Source organism: Teleopsis dalmanni, chromosome 2, assembly GCF_002237135.1.
Source record: "Teleopsis dalmanni isolate 2A chromosome 2, ASM223713v2, whole genome shotgun sequence".
In the NCBI taxonomy this organism is placed as follows: domain Eukaryota; kingdom Metazoa; phylum Arthropoda; class Insecta; order Diptera; family Diopsidae; genus Teleopsis; species Teleopsis dalmanni.
The window spans coordinates 118,563,068-118,590,303 of NC_051847.1; the positions used below are offsets into that span (position 1 = coordinate 118,563,068).

At 26.1% G+C, this 27,236-nt stretch overlaps 1 protein-coding gene across 1 annotated transcript; it reads left to right on the top strand.

Moving 5' to 3' along the window:
- The first annotated feature begins 352 nt into the window (after positions 1-352).
- On the top strand, positions 353-24,084 carry LOC119679985 (carbonic anhydrase 2). Its single transcript, XM_038092588.1, has 5 exons — positions 353-628; positions 20,819-20,884; positions 22,828-22,986; positions 23,243-23,700; positions 23,769-24,084. Exons 1-5 carry the CDS (start codon positions 601-603, stop codon positions 23,955-23,957), a joined length of 900 nt encoding a protein of 299 aa, XP_037948516.1. The 5' UTR covers positions 353-600; the 3' UTR covers positions 23,958-24,084.
- Positions 24,085-27,236: the final 3,152 nt, after the last annotated feature.

The window sequence follows — 27,236 nt, forward strand, 5'->3', positions numbered from 1 at the left end:
GTCGCTATTAGCTAGCACTACTATATTCGTGTTGTTATTGCTGTTGTTGTTGTTATTGTTGTTGTTGCTTTAGTACGATTTTGAACATCGCAAAGTGTTCGGTGAAATTTTTACGCTCATACGAATTGGGCGATTGCAATTTTTTATGCTTATACTAGTGTTGTTGCTGGTGTTGTTGTTGTTGTAATTGTTGGCGCTGTTGTTGTTGTTGTTGTTGTTTGTCTTGTACTTGCTTTACGTTCTGTTCAATGTTAAGCTTTCTGCGATTTGTGTTTTTTTTTTTTGTAGTTGGGTATTTCGCTCCTCGAGCGCTCGATGATTTTTTAAATTTTCAGTTATCGTTCAGATTTTGACCGTAGCAGTTTGTTTTGAATAAAAACAAAAGTGCTCATCCGCTATAGTCTTGTGTGCCGTCACATGAATATCCTTTTCCGGAAACGGTTACGTTGCGTTGCATCCGTTTTGATGTGAATTTTTAAAATTTTGAACGAATTTAATTCGATACATTTGGCTTGTTTTAAAACCAATTTAATCCTTTTAACCTTTATAATTTAACCTTATAATTATAATTAATAAGTTTCTTAAAAAAAACCAACAAAAATGAATTTAAAAGTTCTTCTATACACAGGTAAATTATTGACCAATAAATTTGATTAAAAATTATATTTAATTTTTAGTACAACGTTGCGTATGATGAACCAGAAAGTAAAAGTAAAAGTGTATTGCATTGTAAAAACAGTGGTCAGTCAAGAACTTTCCTTTTAGTTGTTGAAATTTTAAAATATATATAATAAAAATATATATATGAAATATATATAAATACATATAAAATATTTTAAATTTTAAAATTTCATTTAAAGTTCAAAACTCTTCAAAGTTAACACATTATTGTTTTAATTAAAAAATGCGTTAAACTAAAATATTAAATATGCAAGCATAAAGTTATTAAATCAAAAGTTTTTAAAATGAAGTCCCATCTATACTTGTGTTCAAAGAGAAAAAGAAATAAATACTTAGTTAACTATTATATACTACTAAGTCCCATATGTACTTGTATAAGCTGACAAAAAAAACAAATATAAGAATCACCAAGTTAATTTATTAGGCTACTATGACGGAAGCTAGCCGTACTTCCAAAACAAAATTTTTGAAAAAAAACTCCCTTACCAATCATATAGGTTGGTTTCAAAGACTTTTATGACCATGTGTCTAAGTTCAAAGTTGAGTCAAAACTTCCATAGTCAGGCCGTTAAACTAACTTATCAGTTTCATCGGCTGATCATATAATTGTTACCATAATATCTTATTATTGTGTCTTACTTAAAGTTAGGCAACCAGAGCAAATATTTTTTTTTTTTTAAATCCTTTATTAGATATGACTAGTACAATCTTAACTAATAGTTAATTCAATACTATTGCTGAATTGTGCTTAAATTGTACTGAAACAGTGTTCAGCTCACATACAACCACAGCAAATATGATAAAATATCTCTTAATGATTTAGATATAAAATACTAATTAATATCTCCTTCTTTCATTATCATTTGTATTATTTTGTACTAGTAATGTATTTTATAAGTATTATATGATTCCTAATAGGCTGCTTACTCCAATAAAATGAAGTTTTTCAATTTTTTAGAACAATTTTAATAATAAAAAATCTTTAATAATATATATTAATTGAGAAAGCGAATATATGAATATTTATTTAGTAACTAAAACAGAAAATAACAAAAATTAATAATAATAAATTTTATAAATTTTAATAAATTCTTTGAATTTAAAAATATGCAGTGATAATTCTAGTTATTTGAGTCTTATAACAAAATATAATTCCAATATGTATATGATTTTAAGGGCTACTTCAATGATAAGTACTTGTTAAGTAGTTCTTACGTTAGGGTACTAAAGTGAGACTTAAAATTTAAATAAACATAAGCTTAGTCTCAAAATAAAACTTAAATGTTTACTATAACATTGGATATTAACATTTAAAACAATAAAATATTTAAAATAAATAATATATTTAACATTAAATATGTTAAATATATTAAAAATATTAAAATATTAAAAATATCACAAATATGAAAGTTAAAAATATTAAAAATGTTAAATTAATTAAAAATATTAAAAACATTATATATAATAAAAATATTAAAAATAATAAAAGGATTTAAAATATTAGAAATATTAAAAATATAATGAATATTAAAAATTTTAAACATATTAAAAATATTAGATATATTAAAGTAATCAAAAATATTGAAAATATTAAAATAAATATTGAAAATATTCTTTCTAATATTAATAATATTAAAAATATAAAAAACATTCAAATTATTAAAAATATTAAACTCATTGAAAAAATTAAAAATAGTTAATATATTAAAAATGTTATATATATGGTATTGATAATATTAAAATTTTAATAATATTAAAAATATGGAAAATATTAAAAATATTAAAAATATTATAAATATAAAAAATATTGAAAATATTAATAATATTAAAATTATTAAAAACCTTGAAAATATTAAAAATATTAAATGTATTATAAATATTAAAATAATAATAATATTAAGATTATTAAAAATATTGAAAATATTTTTTATATTATTAATAATATTAAAAATATAAAAAACATTAAAAATATTAAAAATATTAAATTCATTGAAAAAATTAAAAATGGTTAATATATTAAAAATGTTAAATATATTAATGATACTAAAATTTTAATAATATTAAAAATATTGAAAATATTAAAAACATTAAATTTATTATAAATATTAAAAATATTAATATTTTTAAAATTATTTAAAACATTGAAAATATTAAAAATATTAAATATATTATAAATATTAAAATATTAACAATATTAAAATTATTAAAAATATTGAAAATATTAAAAATATATTAACAACATTGACAGTATTAAATATATATTAAAAGTATTTAAAATATAAAAAGTATTGAACCTATTAAAAATTAAAAATATTTAGAATATTATAAATCTGAAATGCATAAAATATTTAAAAATTATTAAAAATCATATGAGACAAGTATGTTAAAATTAAGATAATAATGTTAAAAAAATGTTTTTTTTTAAAAAGTTTTAATTTCGTAGCTCACAAAACAATTAAGTATTTTTATACATTTTCTACAAGATATCGTATGCATTAAATTGCATTTTCTTGGTGTTAATTGTATAGTAGATCGTATATGAAATTCTAGATATCATACCAAGTTGAGAAATATGTCACTGATATCTTAATGAAAAATAATATTTTACATTGCAATACTGAGAATTACAAACGTCACTGCCATTTCAGTACAAGTGCAATGTTAATAAGATACATTCACGTATAGTAGCATTGAGCAAAAATTAGAGATATTTTAATCCAAAAAAGAGAATACAAAAAACAATTATAAAAGATATCAGAAAAAAAAAATATTTACTAAAAAAAATTGTTAAATAGACTTAGCTAATTACATTAAGCTAAAATTTTCTAATTTAGCATTAATTTTTTGTAAAATATAAACAAAGTAACTACACATAGAATAGGTATTTTTAGGAATAATTTATGCAGTATTAGCCATTACTTCTTTAAATTTTACGACATACATATGCTTGTAGTTGATATAGATAAAGCTCGATATATAGAGAAATTATATATATTATTGCATTTATGGGCTTTCAGACATTCAAAAATGATAAAATAGCATTGAAGCTTATCAAGGAGTATAACGTAATTGTCTTCATATGATTAAATGAATAAAATTGAAACCTCTTCATTAGAGCTAAGTATATTAGATCATTAAGATGTTTAATGAACTCGATGGATCTTCAAGTTTATTAAGATCCATATTATGCAGACAGTTTTGGTCACGATATATACAATATTGTTCTTGTTTTTAATGTAAATTAAAGATTCGACATTGGAATTGTCCTTCTTTTAGCCCTCCTAAGTATATTAGAAATTGTTCTCTTTTAGTCTACTTAGTCCATATATTATATGCATAGTCGTCATAATGAATGTGATATTGTTGTTATTCTTAATGTAATATAAATTTGACATTGGTTTTCTGTGACGAGACGTGCTATACTTTGTTATGTTAGTCAAAAAGTGTTGTTCATTAGTAAGTGTCAAAATTTGCATCTCTTATTAGCAAATTACGGATATGTAAGCATATCCGTACAAATATATTATATATTTAAAAAAAAATAAAAAATATTTCAAATTTTATATATAATAATTGATAGTTGTGTTTTGACTGTCTGCATAACATACTTTAATGGCTGTGACTAGAGAGTGTGTAAAACTGAGATACTTATACATTTTATGACTTTCGGTATAATGGGCTCTTACGCTTTGTGAAGGTTCAATATACTGATGACTATTTCAATAACTTATTTATATATCATGAGTGTTGCTACAAAAGTCGGAAATGTTGGAGCATAAATAATTAAATTGAATTTGTATTTTTAGTGAAAGTAATCACTTTATATTATCCATTAATAACACTAATTTCACTCATAATGTACTATTACTAATATTTATTTTTAACCATTAAAAATCATAACGAACTTAAATTAGCAGAAAAAAATTTCAATAAATTACTTGACCAATAATGCAATAATCATAATTTACTAGAAACATTTAGTAACGATTTAATAAAATTTTGAAATACAATTTAGATATTCAACTTAAATTTATGACCTCTGCAAAATGGGAGTCGCGTGCTTTAAAGTCCCCATCATTGGTCAGTGGAGAAATGTAGGCTTATCAATGACCACGCGAAAATTTATCGGTTTAGTACTAAAATTGAAACGATTTGGTCATTTTGAAACCTGTAATAATTTCTCCTATTCAATAATTTTTATATTAGCAATAATCATAAAAAAGCAAAATTATTCATACTTCGCAAATGGACATTTTCTAAACTAAAACAATTTAGCATAATTTAGCATGCTTTTTATAGTTTTCAGATAAAAACAATGATTGTGGTTTCAATAAAATTTTATAACACAAAATATGCGATTGGAAATATATTTGTGCTAAAATTAAAAATATTTAAAAATATTTAATTCTTTAATAGTTTAAAATAGTGTAATTATTTTTATATATTATGTATTTTGTAAAATGAACTTAAAGAGAAACTTATCACAGCAGATGTTTTTGATAAGGTCCAGACTAGTGTCATCTCTCTTGAAAAACTCTGTCTCATCTTTCTTAACAATGATAATATCAACTTGTTAGGATACATAACTTTAATAGTTTAAAACAGTGCAATGATTTTAATATAAATACAATGTAGTGTGAAAAATTTTAAATGAACTTCGGGTCACATTTTTCACGGCAAATGTATTTGATAAGGTCTAAACTAGTACCACCTCTCTTGGAAACTCTCTCTCATTTCTCCGAACAATGATAATATGTAATTGCTAGGATACATTACTTATTGATACGATATAACTTTAAGGTGCTTGTTTTGATATATTAGTAATCATCTATAAAATAGAGCATATTAAACAACATATGTAACAGAGACATATTAGAAATGTTAGTTGTTTTTGTAAAGCAGTTCTGGGGATCTTAGAGCTTAGTCCTAGTTGGCTTAACACCGCTGTTTACTAAATACACGCACCAAAATAATACACCTATAAACATCCCATTCGACTTAGTAGCAATTGAAATTATTCTTTTTTTGATATAACAGATGGAACAACAGAGATCTTTCTAACCCTCTCTTGCTCTTTGCTTGGCTGCACAATGCCGACTTCACATAGAGATGAAGCATAAATACTAACACTCTTTCTATATAACTTCAGGCAATAAGCAAAATCACCACGACACTCCCATTCGGAGTTCACCCAGTTTTCAGCGTAATCCAAGTTTTGTTCCTTTAGATCCCTTGGTAACATGTACAGACTTCTGTTTGGGTGTTGCAAGTGAACCAATTTGTTACCAGCTGTACTTTATAACAGTACAGTAAGGTACCTAATGGGTCTTAATTGCCTCTTAAGATAGATATGCCTTACCTAGAGAATATTCTAACTCCTATCGCTAAAATGGCGCCTTAGAACCATTGACAGATACACTCTGAAAATTATACTAATGACTTTTAATTAATATAGCAATAAATTTGTTTTTAATTATTTTTTTGTAGTAAATACTCAATTTCATTTATGTCCAAGTGATGGTTTACGCGACTTTTTACAGTCTTTGCTTTGAATATTTGGGTTACTAAGAAAAGAACCCATAAAACTTGCAACATAAATATGGGAATTACTATGTATTTATGTAAATATGACAAATCAATAAATTTTTATACATAATTCTTTTTACTGTGAAATATATAAATTTTTTACTAAAATTGTTATCTTGAAGTCACAATTTAAAAGTCAAGCCCAGTCAAGTCAGCTCAGTAAATACAAGGTTGTGACATAGATAAGAACAAAAAACCCTTCTTATATATTACTGTGCAGAAATTATTTTTTATTTATAGGTTTTTAAGAAAAGTCACCAATTTTAGATAAATTTATATATGAGTAATATTTTTCATGTTATACTTTTTTTATTTCTATAATCTTGATTTCACAGCTTTTATTGGAGTTAAAGCAACATTTATTTCACAAATAATTTTATTATATGTGATTATCGATTTTAAGAAGAAAAAGTTGATTAAAAAGTACAATTAAAAATATAATCAGGTAATAAGGTTTAATTATCGGTATGATATATAAAAATATGTGATAGATTCATTTATGTGCATAACTTTGCAGCTTTAAGAAATATTATTACACATGTTATAAAAATAGTTTGATTTAATTAATTATATATAGATTGTATATATAGACTGAAGTAGCGGTGGTCTTTACACTAAAGTCCGCTTGTGAGCACAAATAATGTCCCACTATGATTTATATGTAACATACATATGTTACCTTTAAAAAGACCAGATAACTTCTTGACTCAAGAAACTTGCATCAAATTTCACTTTATATATATTTTTAACCCAGATAAAATAGTTGTTCAAAACTATGAATATCTTTAATGAATAGCGTCATTTAAGACCTTAAAACTTATTAGTACGTAGAAGTACTTTCATAAAATAAAATGAGCCCTAAGTCATTTATATACTTTTTTTTCTATTGTAAAAATTATTAATTATTTCAGCATTTTAGAATTTATGTATTTTAAAATTTAGTAAAATTTTTTACTATTTATTTTACAAACTACATCTCTATGCGGAAAAATAATAAACTAGACTAGTATCTAATCCCAATCATCATCACCTCTATTTGGATTATCGATCTGAGTAATGTTTAGCCTTATCAATTACATTTTGTTCTCCTTTATAAGCACTGCACTGTGTACGTCATCCTCTTATTTTCATCTTTTACGTCAACCCATCTTTTTCTGGGGTAGCCTCTACGCTGAGTGTTTAAAGCCACACATGGAGATATATGGTCCCTGCAAGTTTGTTAAAACCAATCACTTTTTTAAAATCATTGTGCGAAGCTGATAAATTTTTAATTACGAAAAAGAGTCTGGTAGCCTGTGTATCTTCTATTTCTATTACAGGCTTAACCCAACATAATAAATGTGAATAAACAAATATGATGATAAATTCCCAACGAATGATCCTGATTAATACATTATTCATGTATGATGATTTTTTCTATTCAATAATTGTATAGACTAAATCATTTTCGCTGGATTTTACTTTCACTAGATCTACTGTGTCTCGAATTATTATTAGTGCTAGTATGTAGCAACTTAATACATTATTTTATTAAACCTAAAGTCATAAAGTCACAATATTACTTTTACGAAAGTACGAAGTCCATATTAATGCATTGGAAGCCACAAATATAGTAAAAAATTTATGATGGTCACTTTGACTATTTTATGTTATTTTTAAATTTGTTTTACAAAGGTTTAAAGGTTAGAAAAATATTTACGATTGGTCATTTTCTGCTATAAAAACAACAATTAATATTTTTATCTAGAACCAATAAAAAGTAAATTATTCATGCTAAACGGCTTTAGTATGAAAAATGTTGATTTGTTAAGTATGATTAATTTTGCTTTTTTATGAATATTGCGGATATTAAACTTATTGAATTATCGTAAAAATTAATTTACTTCTAAAAATGACGGTATTATGTGTAGTGGTAAACCGATAAATTTTCTGTTCCAATTGATAACCGCAATAATTTTCTAATGACCACAGATGGCGCCTATCAAGCACGCGACCTCTATTTTACAGGTGTACCACTATAATATCAATTAATTCATAGTAAGAGTATTTATTAATTAAACAAGTATATATACACAGCATATATGTAGTATATATAAATCATATTAAATATTATGATAAATGTTGTTTAAGTAACATGATATATGATAGGCAAATAAGTAGTAGGTTCATACTTCCTCAGCAGCCAGGTCAAAGGCTACATGGCCAATTTACTTTAAATACAGAACCTCTAACTTGTACCTCTCACTTTGTACACAGACGCAAATCAGAAGTATCTAAGCCAATTTCTGTTTTAATAGGACACTGGTCTATAAACTGCACGAGGCTAAGCTCGGCCTACCCTGTATTAAATGTATTCTATCCATTTTGTGGAAACAAAAATTTTTTCTTAGCTAATTGAAGAGGGAATTCGTTCTTTCTTTCACTTCATCTAAACTAACATAGCATGATATATAATTCTTACAACAGAATAAAACAAGAAAAGTCTCAGCATATATTTTTTTTTCAACCCATTTTTCTGGCTTTATCTATGATATAAATTCTATCAGTTTTTTATTGACCTCTTTACTATTACTTTATAATCAGAATGTATAACGTGATAATATTATTAAAAATTTATTCAATATTTATTGATTAATTTATTTATATATTTATATATATAATTATTAGTCAAAACAGCTTATGTATTTCGATTTATAAGCTGTGAAGAAGCAAATTAAGAAAATGATCATAAAATGGATGTATCTCACATCATATAATTTACTACCAAGTAATAGCGTTTGCTCCTTTTGTCTTGTGATCCTTTTGTCTTACCGTTTATGGATTTTCTCCTTCTTCTTGAAATTAAAATCCCTAATGGACAAATACTTTCATAATTAATGCATTCTATTTTTTTCGACTTCACGAGAGAACTCTTCAATCACGCTAAGAGTCAATTTATGGATCGTAACTTCTCTTGTGTTATTTTAAATTTTTTAAAAACGGTTTAAATAAGTAAAAAAAAAAAAATAATATCTTCTTTTACATTACTTACTTATCACCACAAATGAATGCCAACACATCAATGAAAGCTAAAGTCCAAAGATAGATTATGCAATTCATGGCTAGACTTTAGCACAAATCGTCTTGCGCTATCTCCGACATGTGATAATCTGGAATCTTAATGCATTAAATCAATCCATTTGTAATATAAATAAATAATTAGGAATTCGTGTGACATATATTTATAGTTTAAACATAAAAAATGAGTCATTAGAAAATAATTGACTGATTTTTTATTGGTTTGAAATACAAATCTCTGATCCCTCATTTTTAAAGCTTAATATTTTTAAATGACTATGAATTGTGTTAATTCCTTCTGCAAAATAAAAATAGAAAAAAAAATTTTGTAGAATACACAATACTCGATGGTGATAATCCATATCTAGATGATATGCAAAAAGTCTTCAGATAAAAACTAATTTCTTGAGAGGTTCTTGTCAAATAATAAGAATCCTGTCCATAATGTGTTAATGCTATAAGGCAATCCTGTCATATCAATAAATATTATGAACTTAATAGATTAGGTTAGGTTATACCGGCGATCCCTGGTGGATCCACTTAGGCCTTTGGTGAAGCCTAAAATGAATTTAATAAGGCATTATAAAAATAAATTCTAATTCTGGATAAGATTAAGTGACTAGTTTAAGTGTGGTTTGTTTTTCAAAATATACTCTCGATGACTCCCAGTTTTAGACAATTTTATAAAAAAGTTGTGTTTTGACCTATTAAAACTTTACATTTTTTGATAGATCTTTTCTATCTTTTTCAAAGTTTTTTTTATTCAATTTATAAGTCTAACGACTCATAATACTTGTGGTTGAAATTGATCTATTTTGATCGATTTGCAATCAAAAAATTAAAATTTGTTGTCAGGTGTTATTGATAAGCAGTTATAAGTAGGGTCTTTTGTTGTCTTTCATAAAATATCCAAATTATTTCTAAATTTGGATATACATAATAAATTAATTGATAATAAATTGTGTTCAAAATAAATAATTACAGTTATCATTTGTGTAAATATTTTAACTTATCATATTCAGCTATTATCAATATATTTATAGATTGGAGCGGATCCCTGTCTTTTATAGATAAGAAAAATTTTCGTCAATTTGTAATGAAGTGTCTTCATAGAATGAGAAAGTACCGAACTGATGATGGTTTCCTAAAAATTGCCGATCAAAGGTTAAGAAATGTTCTAAAAAAAGAATTAAGCTTAGTATATCAATATAGTTTAGCTTTGGTTAATAATAAAAAAACAATTGTGTTACAATTAATTTTTCTCGACTTTGATAAAATGGGTAAATGAGTCATTCTATGTGAACATTAAACAATAGCCAAGTCATTTAAAGATATTATCTTTATTTTGATTGTACTTGGTTTTATTATTGTTGTATTAGGTTGATTAGTTTTCTAACAAATTGTTTAAATTTTAAAGAGGTGGGAAAAATCTAAAAATATTTTAAATTCGGTAATTTTTAGACAGGTGATGTTAGAAAAATTATGTTAGATTAATAAAAACAGATATTCGTTCTAATACAGAAAGAACTTCAGTATACATGTTCCTTTCTTAGCTTAGTCGATAGTAAAGCTTGAAGTTGACGATTAGTAGCAACCAAGACAGGAAGAAATGTGTCTATCAAGTACACTTTCTTTTAAGTAATCTAACAAGAGACGCTCGAACAGTAGAAAAAACTAGTAATCGAAAATTAGTGTCAAACTCTTAGATTGTTCAAAGATATTCCAGCTGCTCAAACAATTGATCTGTTTCATTTTCAAGTAGTTCGCTATGCTTAAGGAACCGGAGCCAGCAAAAGATTCTGTCGGAGAACCAGTGGTAATATGACGCTCGAGTAGCTGACGTAGCTAATACTCGAAAATAAGTATAGAACAGTTCGAATGTTCGAAGATATTTGAACTGCACGGAGCAGTTTACTAGTTTATATGCGGGGATCTGATGAAAAGTTCTCCGACAGAAGCGAGTTTGACGAAGCATTTTTACTCACGCCTCTAATTTAGTAAATAAAGGGGTTATACCTTTTTGGTTAGAGGAAATGTATATATAAAATATGATGGGCTTCCTAATTATTTGAAAATTTTTTAGTTATTGTAATCAAGTAAGCTATTTTTTGCGTTGAAATGGGTAATACATAAATATATTTATACTATTGAACCGTCAAGTTACTTTGAAGTCCTAGATTTCAGTCCAAATTAATGTTTTTTTCCTGCTACGTATCTCTAAATAAAATAATGAGACAGTTTAACAGTTTTCTACTCGGGTTTCTTGTTGTTTGCGATAGTCAATATCCTCTTCTAAGTACGAAATAATAATTAATACGTCTTTTATAACAATCAATATCCTCTCCTAAGTACGACCTTCAGCCTGGAAGTGTCATATATGCACATCCATATGAATGAAGGGATATCATCAATTCCAATATCTGTGCAAGTTATAAGCATATCTAATTATAGATGGTTATAGTTATAGTTTTTTATTGATTATTTAAATTCAGTATTCAATCATTAATAAAGAAACACAGGTTTGCCATACATGATAAAGTAACGTTAATTTAATACAATTATAATTTCAATTGAAATCATAGATTTTGATTAATTGACTGCTTCAGGTTATCAAAATAGCACATTCTGAGGTATGAACTCTTATCAGTAGAGGAATTAATATATCAAAGCCAAACACTTGAGAATAATTTCTGAAAATAATTAAACAAAAATGCGTTATATAGGTATATACAATGTTTGAAAAGACTTGACTGATTGTCGAGAATTTTTGATTTATAACTTAATAGCACCATAATATAGAAGAATTACTTACAGGTTATTCTTCTATAAATTGATCGAGATAGGCAAAAACGTAAATTCACTAGTATTAATCAAATTTATTATAATTTAATCTAAATCTATTAATCTGCACTTAAATTGTTATTTCTTAATTCGGTGCTTATCGGCAGTTATAAAATTCCATGATGCGTTTTTAATGGTCAGTTTTATGTGAATGGTTCGGACTGATAAAATCGTGCAAAACAACTCGAATTAGCGATAAAGACAAGAGCAAATGGAATGAATGACGACAAAGATACATTTTGATAGTATTTTGAGTGTCAGTAAATAAATGGCACAATCTGCACTCATCCACTTGGGGCGGTTAAAGTTCATTTATTTTTTGCTTTATTTACATAAATTTTTCCAAAAACAAAAAAAAAATAGTCTAAAAAATAATTAAAAAAATTGCACAAATTTTTTATGAAAAATTTGCGTGTGTGCCAAACAGATGCATTTTAAATATTTATTATACAAAGTCACAAAAAAAAGATACTATACATAAGTTATGTTTCTCACATGTTAACGATTCACTGATGAGCGCGGATGTTATTCATCTATGGAAGTACACTTCCTACACCCATGCATTTGCAGTAATTCAATGTGTCGATTTGGGTGATTTTAAAAATATCTCAATGACTACATTCTGATTATATTTTGTGACCTAATTTCTAAGTAAATAATGGAAAATATTTTTATTGAAAATTAATGAAGAAGAGAAATTGCAGACACAGAACTAGTTGCGACTATTAGTTGACATAAACCGCTTGAAAAATATTTGCTTAATTTTGTGAAATGAGAAAGCAAAAATTCATTTGTGTTTCCAATATTACTTCAGTTTACTTTAAAGATTTATTGTCGATTTTTCATCTACAGATACTTGGCTGTTGAAAATTATTTCAATTGAAGTTAATTTGTTTCATCAATTATACTGACGCTTTTGAGATAGATAATGGAGTAATAATAGCTTGCACTGATACCTGAATATAATGTTAGGTTAGGTTGGGTTAGGTTAGGTTAGGTTAGGTTAGGTTAGGTTAGGTTAGGTTAGGTTAGGTTAGGTTAGGTTAGGTTAGGTTACGTTAGGTTAGGTTAAATTAGGTTAGGTTAGGCCCTGTGGTGGTCCTGTGCCCCTTGAGCTCAAAAAATGGTCCGTTGTGATAACACGAAACCGGGATGTTACAAAGTTCTTCAATTAAAGAGAATTTGTTCAAGAAATTAGACTGTTTTATACTTTATCTATCTAGAGTAGATGGTGGATTGAATACTGATATTACTCAAAAAAAATAGTTATACGGAAATAAAATTGATCTTATGATTATTAAAGTATTTTTCAGTTATTGCATTAAGTAAGCTATATTTGGTTCTGAAGTGTGTAATATATTGTATAAATATGAATATATGTACTACCAAGCTGCTTTGAATTTCTTGCGTTCAGTCCAAATATCATTCAAGATGTTTTTTTTTGGCTGCTATATACCTGTAAATGTCTCTCTGAAAATATATATATTTTTATTTTATATATTTCTTCAACGATATTGCCAAACTTCTTTAAAGCTCAGTTGAGTTCAGTCCAAAATCGTTTAAGATGGTTTTCGCTGTCATATATGTCTAAATATCTCTCTGAAAATATATTTATAATACCGAATTGCCAAGCTACTTTGAAGTTCTTAAATTTAGTCTAAATTAACTTCAATATGGTTTTGCGACATTCGCAGTCAACTGAGCTAGCCAAATAAGATGCTTTAGGAATCATTTGAAAAATCTATTTCTTTTGCATATATGGTTTTTTAATAATATTAAGCTAGTTTCATTTAATTATTTCGTTTAATTAAAATATTTATTGCAATTTCGATTTAAATAAACAAATATGCAAAGAAAATAAATTGAATGTAGTTTTTCAAATATAAGTGACTTTGTGCTAAATTTTTTTAAGTGTAGTATTATTAATTAAATTTGTTGCAGAGTAAAATTTATTATTATTATTATCAACTTTTAGTGCATTTAATCACGAAATTCCAATTAAATAGGATATTTTAGAAAATGAATTCAAGAGTATTTAATTTCTGACAAAATTTAATATAATTCATATATATAATTGTTAATGAATTATATTTTAAATGCAGTTTCCAAAAATGTTTTACAAATTGATGCGTTTTAATTGAATTATAAATAAATTTAATTATTTTTAACTATTATTGATATATATTATGAGTGAAACAATTTTAGAATAAATAACTTGATAAAAAAAATTTAATTATATTTATTACCAAAATGTGAATTTTTAATTACCGGGTAGTGTTTTATAGCACCCTTAAGTATTCCATGGAATTTATGTAGAGCATATTAGATGTTACCTACGTAAGAGATTTTCTTTCGTATTCATATGTGTTACTAACAATATCCATTTAATCATTCAGTATTCTTTAGAATGAATGAATAACTCTCTAAATACAATAGTCAATGATAGAATATTGCACTGTGTTTAATTGGATATTTGTTAGATTGTATTTTTGTCGTATTGGACTATAATTAGTTGGTTGGTTGTTTGCAGTGGCTGCCCATTAGATAACTTGCATGTACCTCAATTAGCGATTTTTCGTCGTTTTCTTACCACATTCCTGGCAAGAACCCTAGTATAGAAAAGTAAAGACTATGTTAAATCCATTTGGTTAATTTGATAGATCTTTCGTCTTCACCGCTAAACAGTCTAATAAAGTATCAAAGTAGTATCTTCCTAAGAACATTTATCTTCTGGACGCCAAAACGGGGCATTCACAGAGAAAATGAGGAATATAGTGAATGCATGGTTTCTCTGCATGGGTTCTTATATACCAATGACCAGAAAGAACTGCAGTAAGCTTTGCAGTGTTCACGCGGTCTCTTTTGATGAGTTTCGAGGATCTATTTTTATTATAGATGGGCCATGTTAATTATATATTGATATGAATATTAATAATGAATGAATAAATATTAATAAAAGTTAAAATGACAGCTAAAACGTAGAAAATGTTCAGCAACAAAAACGTATATATTAAAGGAAGGATATTGTTACCAAAAAATATCTTTTGGAAATATATAAACTAACATTATCATTGTGCCAATGATGATGAGTATTTTTATATTATAGAGTAGCAGCATAATGTATATGATCGAAAAGAATAAAGTGATGTTAGTAAATCCATGTGATAAAATAAAGACAAACATATTTTATTTATATTTATATATTTATTTTCGATGAAGTGATTTATCTATTGACAGTTGATGGAGTACAAAAGTTTACTAATGGTTTTGATCGTGGCATATAGTATTAAGAACGCAAGCTTATAAGTGGTTAAAAGTTGTGTTTTTTATTTTGATGAAGAAAAAGATATTATTTATAGTACATAAGTATACTTATGGTATTGATCGTGGCATATAGTATTAAGAACGCTAGCTTACAAGTGTCTTATGTGGTAAAAAGCTGTGTTATTTACTTTGATGAAGAAAAAAATATTAATCATCGCATGTTAATTATCTCTCAATATGTTTATAGGGATCTGTTAAAAATGTAGCTTAGATCAATATATTTTTTTCTTTCTATATATATATCTGTATAAATATATATATATTTTTTTTGTGAAAACATTAAAACAATAATATAGCAGAGCTAGAATCGTGTTAAACTAAATAAACATTTTGATTGACAGTTAAACGTCAAAATTCTAAAATATTTGAGTATTTTTATTATTAAATAAAATAACAATACTTGTCTCGACAAACACTACTTAAAAATAAAAATAACCCAGAACATAAATTTTGTAGATTATAAAACTGAAAATTTAAGATAATTATTAATGGCATAAAAATATTAATGACAAACATTTGATGGCAACAAAATTAAGACGTTAACGTCAAAATTGGTCAAAAGCCTATTAAAATAGTTTTCTTAATTATTGTGTTATTTTTATAGAAATTGCATTTTAATTTAATTATTTTTGAAACATAGATACAAACAATATTGTTTCCAACTGTGGTGGATGGATACAAAACGCTGAAAGTCTTCGAGGCGTTGCGATTTTCTCGAAATCGGCACGAATTTGCCTATGACGAAAGCAAATGGTTTTTCTTTTCAAGACGTTTTTTTAGTGTTTTTTTTGTTAACTATAATAAATTTACTTTTAATCGCCAACAACAATATTATGCACTGATTTTAACAATTTGAAATACAACAAAAATATTTTGCAAATTTAAAAAAAAATTCATTTTTTGCGAAACAATTTACGCGGGCGACATAATTTATTGTTGCTTTTATTTAAAATCAAACAAATTAGCAAAAAAATCTTAATTAAATTGTTAGTTTTAAAAGTGAATTGTATCTTTCGGTTTGCAATTATTATTGAAATTTTAATTGAATTTATTTGTTTGGAATTTATTCGAAATAAAATTATTTCTTTAGTATTGTTTATTTATAAAAACATCAAGGAAATTGAAAATAAATTGCAAGTGCAAAATTTCAATAATGAAGTATTTATCGATTTCGAATAAAATCTTGCACTTAATGGTACACAACTGACTAAATTTAAACTATATATAAGTATTTACCAATCAAATATATAAAAATACGAACAATTATTTTTCAATAGTGAGCAAACACCCATCCTAAATGTTTTAAACATGGCTGCATTATGAATGAAACTGCATACTTATGCTTATAGTTATATATACATATAGTAACTATAAGTTCCTATACATATAAACATATATACATATAGTGTTCTTTACTACTAGAGATACCCCATATCTGTATCAGAAAAGTTAAATATGTACCCTTTCCAGATCCGGATTAATGTCTTTATTAATAAGTAGTTTGAAAAGTAAAATATATTCTTAAGAATACGTTACTAACATCAGCTAGAGATGAGTATACCTATTAGAAGTACAAATCGAAATTTCTAGACGTAAAGACTTTTAATTTGCCATATTCAGCGAAAACTAAACCTATGTTTTACCTAATTAGCTTTTAAATGAAATTCACAAGACAACCGCCAAGTAAGTGTACTGTCAAAAATCTAATGAACACTTCTGCTCTATTAAGTTAGAAATTAGAAAAGTTTTCATGTTCTCAAGAATACAAAATCAAACTAGACTAGAAAAATGGAAAAGTCTATCAAGATTAGTGTTCAGAACTTACAGTCGCATAGACTTCGAAACGATCACAGTAAACGAAAACTAAAACTAAACCAATGTATTACATAGCAAGCTCTCACATGAACTGCATAAGACAACTGGCGACGTATTGTTCTATCAAAAATCTGATAAAGACTTTTTTCCATCAAATTAAAAAATGTGAAGGTTTTTATGTTCTTAATAATACTTCATCAACTTGAGCTAGTGAAGATTGGTCTATCAGAAATAGAAAGAAGATATAAAAGACTTAACTCCCTTAAGTCTTAAGTTTCAAAGTGATATCAATTTGTCAGATCGATCAGTTCTTAGAAGTGTCTACAATAAATTATTTACGAACGTTTGAGAAACTACAGCGTCTAAGACAATTCCAGCTCCTTATCTGATTTTCAGTCATTCAATCACTGGACGAATTAAAAAACAATTAGAACTGCTCCTATTAACTATCACCTTTTTAAGATGTGAATGAATAAAGCTAATACGTGTAGATACTGTATAGTTAAGAGTAGAACGTTTGCCCATCTTATTTATTTGTTTCTTGTGATTTCCAGAAAATTACTATAGATCCAGTGCAATCATCTGATTTTCATTGAACTTATTGAATCTTGACCCATAGAATATAATTCGGATTGCGACAATATCTTTACAGATAGTGTACCATTGTGATGTTTTTATTGAATAATATCGAATCTAGAATAAAAGAATATTGTTAGAGTTATAACTTTCTCTTCTCAAGAATATCACATTATGCCACATTGGTCACGGTACTACTATTGAGCTGTCTAACAATAAGAAAGTATATGCAATCGACATATATATTACTTATGTACAATATAATATTTAGTCAATACACATTAATGTATTTATTGTCATTAAAAGAAATATTATTTTTTTAATCATATATGCAAATTCCATCACATTTTTGTATTTATTAAAAGCTAAAAATTTATGGTAATAACTGATACCATCATTTGTAATCAAATAGTTATTATATACATTTATTATTATTGTTTTAGTATTTATTATTACATATTTATTATTATTTATCATATATTATTATTATATATTTATCATATATTATTATTATATATTTATCATATATTATTATTACAATAAAAATATTAAACTGTTAATATTAAATCTATAAAGTTTATTACTGTATTATCTCAGTTTAGTGTCAGTACTCTATTTTGTCGATAAAAGTGAGTGAAACAATGTATTTCTGTAATATTAATGCTCCTCTGACATAGAAGCATTAAAAGTATCTTAAGCAATACAAAAGTATTTTTCATGAACGTGTGTAGAGATATTTATACAACTTTACACATTACTTAGAAAAGATAAAAAGAAAAATATAAACAAACAATAAAAAAAATTAAATTTAATAGTAAATTAAAGTCTGGTAAAAATAATTTAAAATGCATAAAATTATTAAATTATATTATATTTTACAAATACACATGTTTTTTTAATATTTACTTAAAATAATCATTTTTTAGATACATTTCAGTTTCAAAAATTCTTGGTAAATACTTTTTTTTGATATTTTAAACTATTTTATTCAGCGTAGTCCCCGTAAGTTTGACCCTGGTTGCACCCATATAAGCTCATAAATATATTTATTAATTCTTTTTTTAATATTAATTTTATTTAATTTAATATTTTTTATTGCTGCATTTCAACTTGGCATGCCTGATGGCAAGCACACGATTTGTCGCTCGCATATCAAGTGCAAGGTTGCAGTTCGAAATCACAGCCAAAGCAAAAGTATCTAAATATAGTGAACTTTTCTCGTTGAACTAAAACAAAGATACTTTTCAATTTTTCACACACGTTTGAATAAATTTTTTATTCTAAATGTACCGGTGTTTTCATTATTTATATAAAATGTTTTTTTATTTTTTGATTTTAATGCTCTGTCAATGGTTTTCATTCAATATTTTATTTTCACGTTAACAGCGCACATTTTGCCAACTATTTTTTGCTGTTTAATCTGATGTGACGTAAAACTGTCAGCTGTTGATGTTTCTAAAAATATTGACAAAAAAATTAAACTAAAAAACTTAATCTTTTAAGTTGTCGTTTCCGAAATTTGTAGTTTTGAAATCGTTTTGAAATGTCAGAATTGCAAAGAGAAGAATATATGAGAAAGTTTGCGCAAAAATGTTGTTACATTGGTTCAAATAGAAATGAAAAGACAACAACAAAAATTTTAGTTAATTTATTCAAATTTGGCTGACCATACAACGCTGTTTTAAGTTTTGTCAGTGGACTTAGGAAATATTTAAATTTTTTAGAAATCTAGAATATATATGGACTAGAAATCCATATATATATTTTGTTTGGACTGCAAGCGCCAGATTAATTTATTTATATATATATAATATATAATGAATTTAACATATAAACTTTTTTAATTTTTTTTTTTTTACAATTTACATATTAACGCCTTAGTATCAAAGACATAAATTTCACATTGACTTTATTATTAATTATTATTATTAATTAATTATTATTATTAATTAAGATCAATTTATTTATATATATATATATATGTAATATATAATGAATTTAACATATAAACTTTTTAAAATTTTTTTTTTTTTATTATTAGTGTCAAAGACATAAATTTCACATTGACTTTATTATTAATGTTGAGGCTTTTCTGAGTTAGTGAATCTGGGCCCTTTTACTCTTTGATAGCTGGGGGTTTCTGCAGAGTTATACCCATCTCACTGAATAATTTGTGTATTTCTTATAAGCTTCGTGATTATTCAATGACTGATTTGAAATCTGCGTACCGCCCCGTGCGGCTGGAAATTATTCTGAGGTTAGATAGTGCTAAGTAAAGTAGCCTGTCGGCTTTCGCGAATAGCTTCAAGGCTATGTCCCTTATTTATTTTAATTTTTACCAAAGCACTTTGAAGAGTCTTCGAAATTTTAATTAAGTATTACTAATATAATATTTAAAAAAGTGCACAAATAAATAATGTAAGCTAAAGATAAAATTTAATATGAGTGTTGATGATCACTTATACTTAATTATAATTATATATTTATAGGTTATAAGTAATAATCAATTATTATTTAATTGATTATGTTTATTGTGAATTGACTTAAGCTATCACTTAACTAAGTAGCCAACTTAGAACAAAAAATATAAAATAATTATATATACCTGAAGTTTAGAAAAGTCTTTATATCAAAAGAGAAGAATACTTTAGTAACGCACTTGATTTTAGTTTATATATTCTCATAATCGTACTAAATGTTTTTATTATAACTACTAAGTACTAAAATTTAATACCAAACATTTGTACTAAATCTGTATATTATAATTACTGGTTAGGATTCTGTACAACATTGAGGCATTTATGATAAAGACAAGGATAATGTTGTAATACTTTTATCCTTAATGTTGAAATAAAATATATTATATTGTATATTATTATTAAGTTAAAAATATTAAACAAACAATTTAAATAAAAATTAAATAAAAAATTTTTTGCAGTGTTCATAACAATTGGCATAACAACAGCTTCACATTGGGGATACCCTGATCTTGATGCAGATGAAGGTATTATTTAATAATATATAACTCTTATACTATATATTATAGTTCACTTTCTTTTATGTTTTATTTATATTTTTTTTTATTTTATATGTAAAAATGCGTTTGTTGACAACAAACAAACAGATTCACTTTGAAATTCAGCTATGAAATATTTTTATTAAACGCAGTTTAGCTTTTATTAGAAAATTACCCAATTTTGATGCGACTCTCGCTACTGAAGAGCTTTAGCTACTGTTTTGATAATTTTGAGCATATAAATTATATTTGAAAAATAAAATGCTAAGTAGAACTATTAAATAAACTTAATTTGCACAGAATTCAATTTAAAGTGTCCCCATTTGATATCAACTGAACTTTGTGTCGTGACTCTGGTGTGTTTCAGATTAGCAAACATTTTTAGCTCAGATTTAAATAAAATTTAGCTCAGAGATTGACTCTTGAAATCTAGAGCTAAGCTATCAAAATGATAGAATAGTGGGTGTAAGCAAAAAGTACAAGCTAATTTTATAGGTACTTTCATTAGAGAGTTATATTATATGATAAGGCAATGAATAAGAGGTGTATGTTATGAGGTTGAATTTATAATTAGAAGTCTTAATTTTTTATAAAGTATTTTTATTTATTTTATTATATTCTAATATAATATAATATATTAAAGATTATAATTTTTATATTTGCTAAATTAATACTTAGATAGAAAGTGATTAACTAACTTTGTTTCAAACTAAAGCAAAAGAAAGTCGATCCGTTTTTCTGCATAATAATAATACTGGGAATACATAGTAACAGCACTCAGTTCTATTGGTAACCAGTAACCCATAATCCTTATTTCTAATACTGATATTATAAAGACTTCTGTAAAAGTCTATATAAAAGTTCTGTCATCTCACCGTGCCATTAATATTATCAGACTGTAGGCAGCGTCTGATTCTAGACATTTATTAACGCGTTTATATATATTAATATTGATAATAATCTAATAATCACATAATCTAATAACTGAAATAATTTAACTAATACTTATTTACTTACTTAGTTGCCCATTATAGACATGAGTTGCCTTGGCAGCATCCAGAACTTTCTCTAACCCATCTGATCAGTGACTTCTCGCCAGTTATTCAGCTGGTCTTTTCACCGAAGGTGGAGATGCACTGGACAGCGTTTTCTACTTGCGGGTACCGAATTAGACTATGGACTTGTAAATAATTTATTGTGTAGGGTTCGCCATTTGAAAGATTATATTGATTTTTGGACCTAACAGTTTATTACCAGTTTACCAACCCCTTATATTTTTGCAGTATTTCGGTATTATAATTATGACAGTAGCGAATACATAAAGTATTGGAACTCAAGTATTTTTAGCCTACACTATAATATATCTCCCTTACCTAATTTCTTCAATAATCTCTGATATTCCAATTCGTTTTAATTACAAACTTTATAAGTATTATTATATATTTTTAATGTTTTATCAATTTCTTCAAGTTGAAATTTCCAAAACAACTTTCTTCTTGTCTTTGGAGAGAGAGAGAGAGAGAGAGAGCCAGATAAAGATTTAATAAATATTTAATCATTTCTCCTAGGCTTTCATTTTAAAAGTATTTACAGATATCTTTACTAAATGCACATTATTTTGTCGCATGAATACCTATAAAAATATAGGTAACATCCAACATAAGTCGATTTAAGCTACTCTTTGTTAAACATAGTGGAGTGAATATTCTCCGGTGGTATATTTTCGGCTAAATGTGCAGCTTTTTATTAGTCATTCTCAGTCATCGCATTTGCTTTTTTTTTATATTTTTTGGTCGATAAGATCTTCACTGAAAGATTCGATTTTATCTGACTCTATTAATATTTTATTTTTCAGTTTTAACTAGTTTATAAAAATACTCTTTAAATATTCCAAATAGTTTAACTGTATAAAATACTGTGTTTTCTCATAGCATTTCCAATGTGGGGAGGGCTTTGTGACACAGGCACACATCAAAGTCCAATAGATCTTAGTCAAAAAGGAGCACTTAAGGCTGAATATGATGACCTCGACTTTCATAATTACAATAGAGCACATACTGGAGTCTCTGTGGTGAACAACGGACATTCAAGTAAGTAAAGAATAATTAGTTTTAAATTTCATACCTATGTGAAATTTTAAATGTAATAAATTATTCAAATACTTCATTTAATTCATTTAAAAACTTTAAACTTTAATTCATTTAAAATACTTCATTTAATTTTATAAAAATATAAATATATTTCACTATTCTATTAACCAATATTGAGTACAATTCTAGGATTTTTATTATAATTAATTATTTTATTTACTAATATTTTATTATTAAATTGATTTTTTTCCTCCAGTTCAACTATCAAAATTCCAATACCCTATGAAACTCGAACGTGGGCCACTACTAGAAGGATATGAAGTAGAACAAATACACTTGCATTGGTGGTCAGAACACACCATTGACAATGTTCGTTATCCCATGGAAGCGCATATAGTGCATCGTAACAAACGTTATCCCAATATGACAATGGCCGCTAACTTTAAGGATGGTCTAGCTGTTATTGGAGTTTTGTATCATGTCTCAAATCAGGAAAATGAAGCAATTGATACGGTTTTGGAATACTTGGATGAAGTGAAGAGTTATAAAAATATGAATCAAGAAGTTCATATGAAGCGGCCGTTTGTGGTACGTGATCTGTTTCCAACCGTAGCAGGCTATTTAACTTACGCTGGTTCATTGACAACTCCAAGTTGTGCAGAGTCTGTAACTTGGATTGTATTACTTGAAACTTTTCCAGTTACAATGGAACAAGTATGGATTGGTTAAGATAAGATTGCACTTAAGAAAGTTTTATTAAATTTTTTTCTCTTCTACTTTAGGTGGAAAAATTCAAGCAAACTGAATGTGATGGTGGCAGGAAACTAAAGAATAATTATCGCATTATTCAGAAGAGCAACAACCGTCCGGTGTTACTAGTTTTGAATAATAGAACGGGTGCTGCTGCACCTGTAGGAGTTTCCATTGGGTTAGTAGTGCTAGCTGCATTGTTAGCTAGATTCCTGAATTAATAAATGTAATGTAATTAATGTGTGTAACTAAAATTGACATATTTTTACTTGATACCAAAGATCGTTATTTTGGGCTATTAAAATTCAGCAAGTTTTAATAACAATTTTTTATGTATTCAGAAAATAATTTTTACTTTAAAAAAAGATTTTGTCATACAAGAAGTTAAAATTTTTTTAATTTTAATTTTTATTGTAAAATTATTTTTTTTTATATAAATATTAATCATGTAAGTATTGTGAAAAGCTTTAGATATTAGGTAAAATAGTTTAATACTGGAGATTATATTTTGGCTGGAAAATGTATCAAGATTTTTTTATTGTATTATTTATTATTTATTTTTTTATTTTTTAATACCAAATATTATTTAGTTTTTTAATTAATAGGAATGGAGTTTGCTGATTTTTAATAGCCTGAGAGACAATAAACATAAATTGATATTATTTGTTACTTATACTCTATCTGATTGTAATACTTATAGTTTTAAGTGTTTGTAAAAAAAATAAAATTAACCTTTAAAAGGATTTTATATGAGTACTAACTACATAATCCATATAATTTCATATGAAACATTGTATTTAATTTAAAACAACATCAATTTTTATAATTTCTTACGTTAATACGGTAATGGAGAAACTTAACAGAACTGGTTGGAATTATAAGTTTGAAGTTAGATAATAATTCTAGGTAGACTACTACCTAATTTTCTTATAATATTACTTACTATTGGAATTGTTTTTAATTTATATTTTTATAAAAACACAGATTTTAGTTAGTGAATGCACTATATATAATTGACAGAGACAAATATACATTCTTCATATTTTCTAAAAACAATTCTCTACAATATATTTCAATAGTAGTATTCACAAACTCTAGTAAACAACTCGATAACGTCATTACCTAATAACACTGCAAAATGCAAAAACAAACCACATCTTCCTTGAATATATTTTGATATCGCAGTTGATTGTGGATAGCATTAATATGGTATGTTCAATGTTGAGTGAAAACTCTGCCCATCGTATCTGCTCGTGCTCTCTGATTGTTACTAAACGAGTCCAGTATCTTCATACGACTTTCATTGTATTGAAAGTGGTCTCAAATTTAAAATCAAACGATTTTATTAGCTTTCTTAATAGTCTTAACTGGTGTAGGTTAATTTGGGAGTCTCTCCGTTGTGATAGTACAATCGAACTCATAGGTCACAGTGTTGTCTTATATGTTAATAATATATAAAATTTTATTATTTTTACACTTAACATAATTATTTATCTAAATAAATAGTTAATTGCATGTATGATTGTTGGGGTTAGAATTAGAATAAAATAGCACCCGGAGGTGTTGGAAGATTTCAGGCTAGAATTAACTTTGATTGGAAAATATTCAATTTTTTTGATTATCGGTTAAGTTTTCCCAAATTGAAAAATTTCTAATATCAAATAAGAATAAATAAGAATTTTCTTTCACGACTAGATCGAAATTCGATAGTCAGAAATAATGTGTTTGTTAGAATAATAGTATCAACAGGCTATCATCACACACTTGGACTTTTAAACCGTTGAGAAATACTTTTCATAATTCACCTCCTCCTATATCAAAACTAGGCAAGTAACCACAAATAATATGTCAAAATGACAGATAGAGATAACAGATCGCCACCTCAGGCTTGGGGTTTTATACTCCATATTACACATATTACCACAAATAACTATCAAAAAGACAGATAGAGGTGATAGATCACCACCTCAGTCTTAAGGTTTTATACATCGTATACATATTAGTATCCAATAAGTTGTTTAAATATTTTCTGTTATTATTTATTCTGTTATTCTGTTAGTTTATTATATAATTAATTCTTAAGGATAAGGAAGATTTTTAAGATTTTTTAAAATTTTTTAAGAGTTTTAAAGAGTTTTGAAAATTTTTTGAAGTAATAAAAAATGAAAGTAATTAAAATAGTAAAACCGGTGTAAGTTTCAACTTTTTGGTTCATATATATCTTAGCTAATCAATCTAATCTTTTACACAATGAACAGCAAAAACTTTATATTCCTTCAACATAAAAGTATATTTTCGTGAATGCATCAACATCTAAGATTACATAAAACTAATAATGATATATATGGATACATTATACTGTGTAAGATCAACGGCAATGTAAAGCTGGAGATGGGGTTTCGAGCACTGGAATTCGAACACTTTTGGCAAACCAAATTTATTTATTGGCTCAGCTTAAGATCCAAATCATTTTGAAGCAAAATTACAAAAATTGTGTTGGAAATCCCATATCCAAATAAAGAGGACTGGTGTAAAACGTTCAAGAGAACTATAATAAGGTATTATCATATACAAACTTTATTGAAGCCATATAGATGCAATGTAAAAAACATTAAATTTCACAGCACTGTTTTAAATAAAAAAAAAATTATATGTGTGTACATTGTAAATATCCATACATGTTAAAAAACTTCAAAAACAAAAACTATAACAAAATTTTATTATTATTTCCTGCAGATTATTTTAATAAAATAATATCGACATTGATTGGGCCAAGTTTGACTAGTTGATGCATGCAGCTGCAATTTGATGTTTTACGGAATAAAAGAAGACTGAATGATTTTGACTTGCGATGGATCTCTTGCCGCATGGTGTTGTATGATACGCACATGATTCCCTCCTAGAGTTATTGCCAGGATTCGATCTCTAATATGCATTTCTGTCGAAATATATGCAGCAGCTAGTGAGACTTGGCCCATTCATTTACTTAAGTATTCATTTATAATATATTAGTTGTTATGTAGTGACTATATATATACTATAGTAGAACATAAATCTTGAGTATTTCATATAAAATTCTTTAATTAATTAATAGGATTTTTACGCTTCCTACCAAAAACTAATGTATTTTTATATGTAACAATTGTATTTTTATTATGTTGTTTAATTTTTGAAATATTTGTATAATGTTTTGAGACAAATTGTTATTGCAAAAGCTCGATGGACTTTAAAATTATTATATTTTTAATTAACTAAATTTTTTATCTTAATTTTTTTTGTCTTTGCTAGTCAGAAAATTAAAATTGTTCATGTACGCTAAGTGTTTTTAATTGTTTAAATATATGTAATTTAAATAAAAGTTATTAAATAAAAATGAATTAGTTTTAATTGCATTTAAAATGTTATTTGTTGTAGTTGTATGGCTGTATACAAAAAAAAAATGTTTATTAGGATTTGATTACACAGTTAGCAGACTATATAAAACTCTTATAAATATGGCA

Coding starts and splice junctions, on each gene's coding strand:
- LOC119679985 (XM_038092588.1), top strand. CDS start 601: ATGAATTTAAAAGTTCTTCTATACACAG. Junction 629..20,818: donor AAAAGTTCTTCTATACACAG/GTAAATTATTGA, acceptor AATTTTTTGCAG/TGTTCATAACAATTGGCATA. Junction 22,987..23,242: donor GGTGAACAACGGACATTCAA/GTAAGTAAAGAA, acceptor TTTTTCCTCCAG/TTCAACTATCAAAATTCCAA.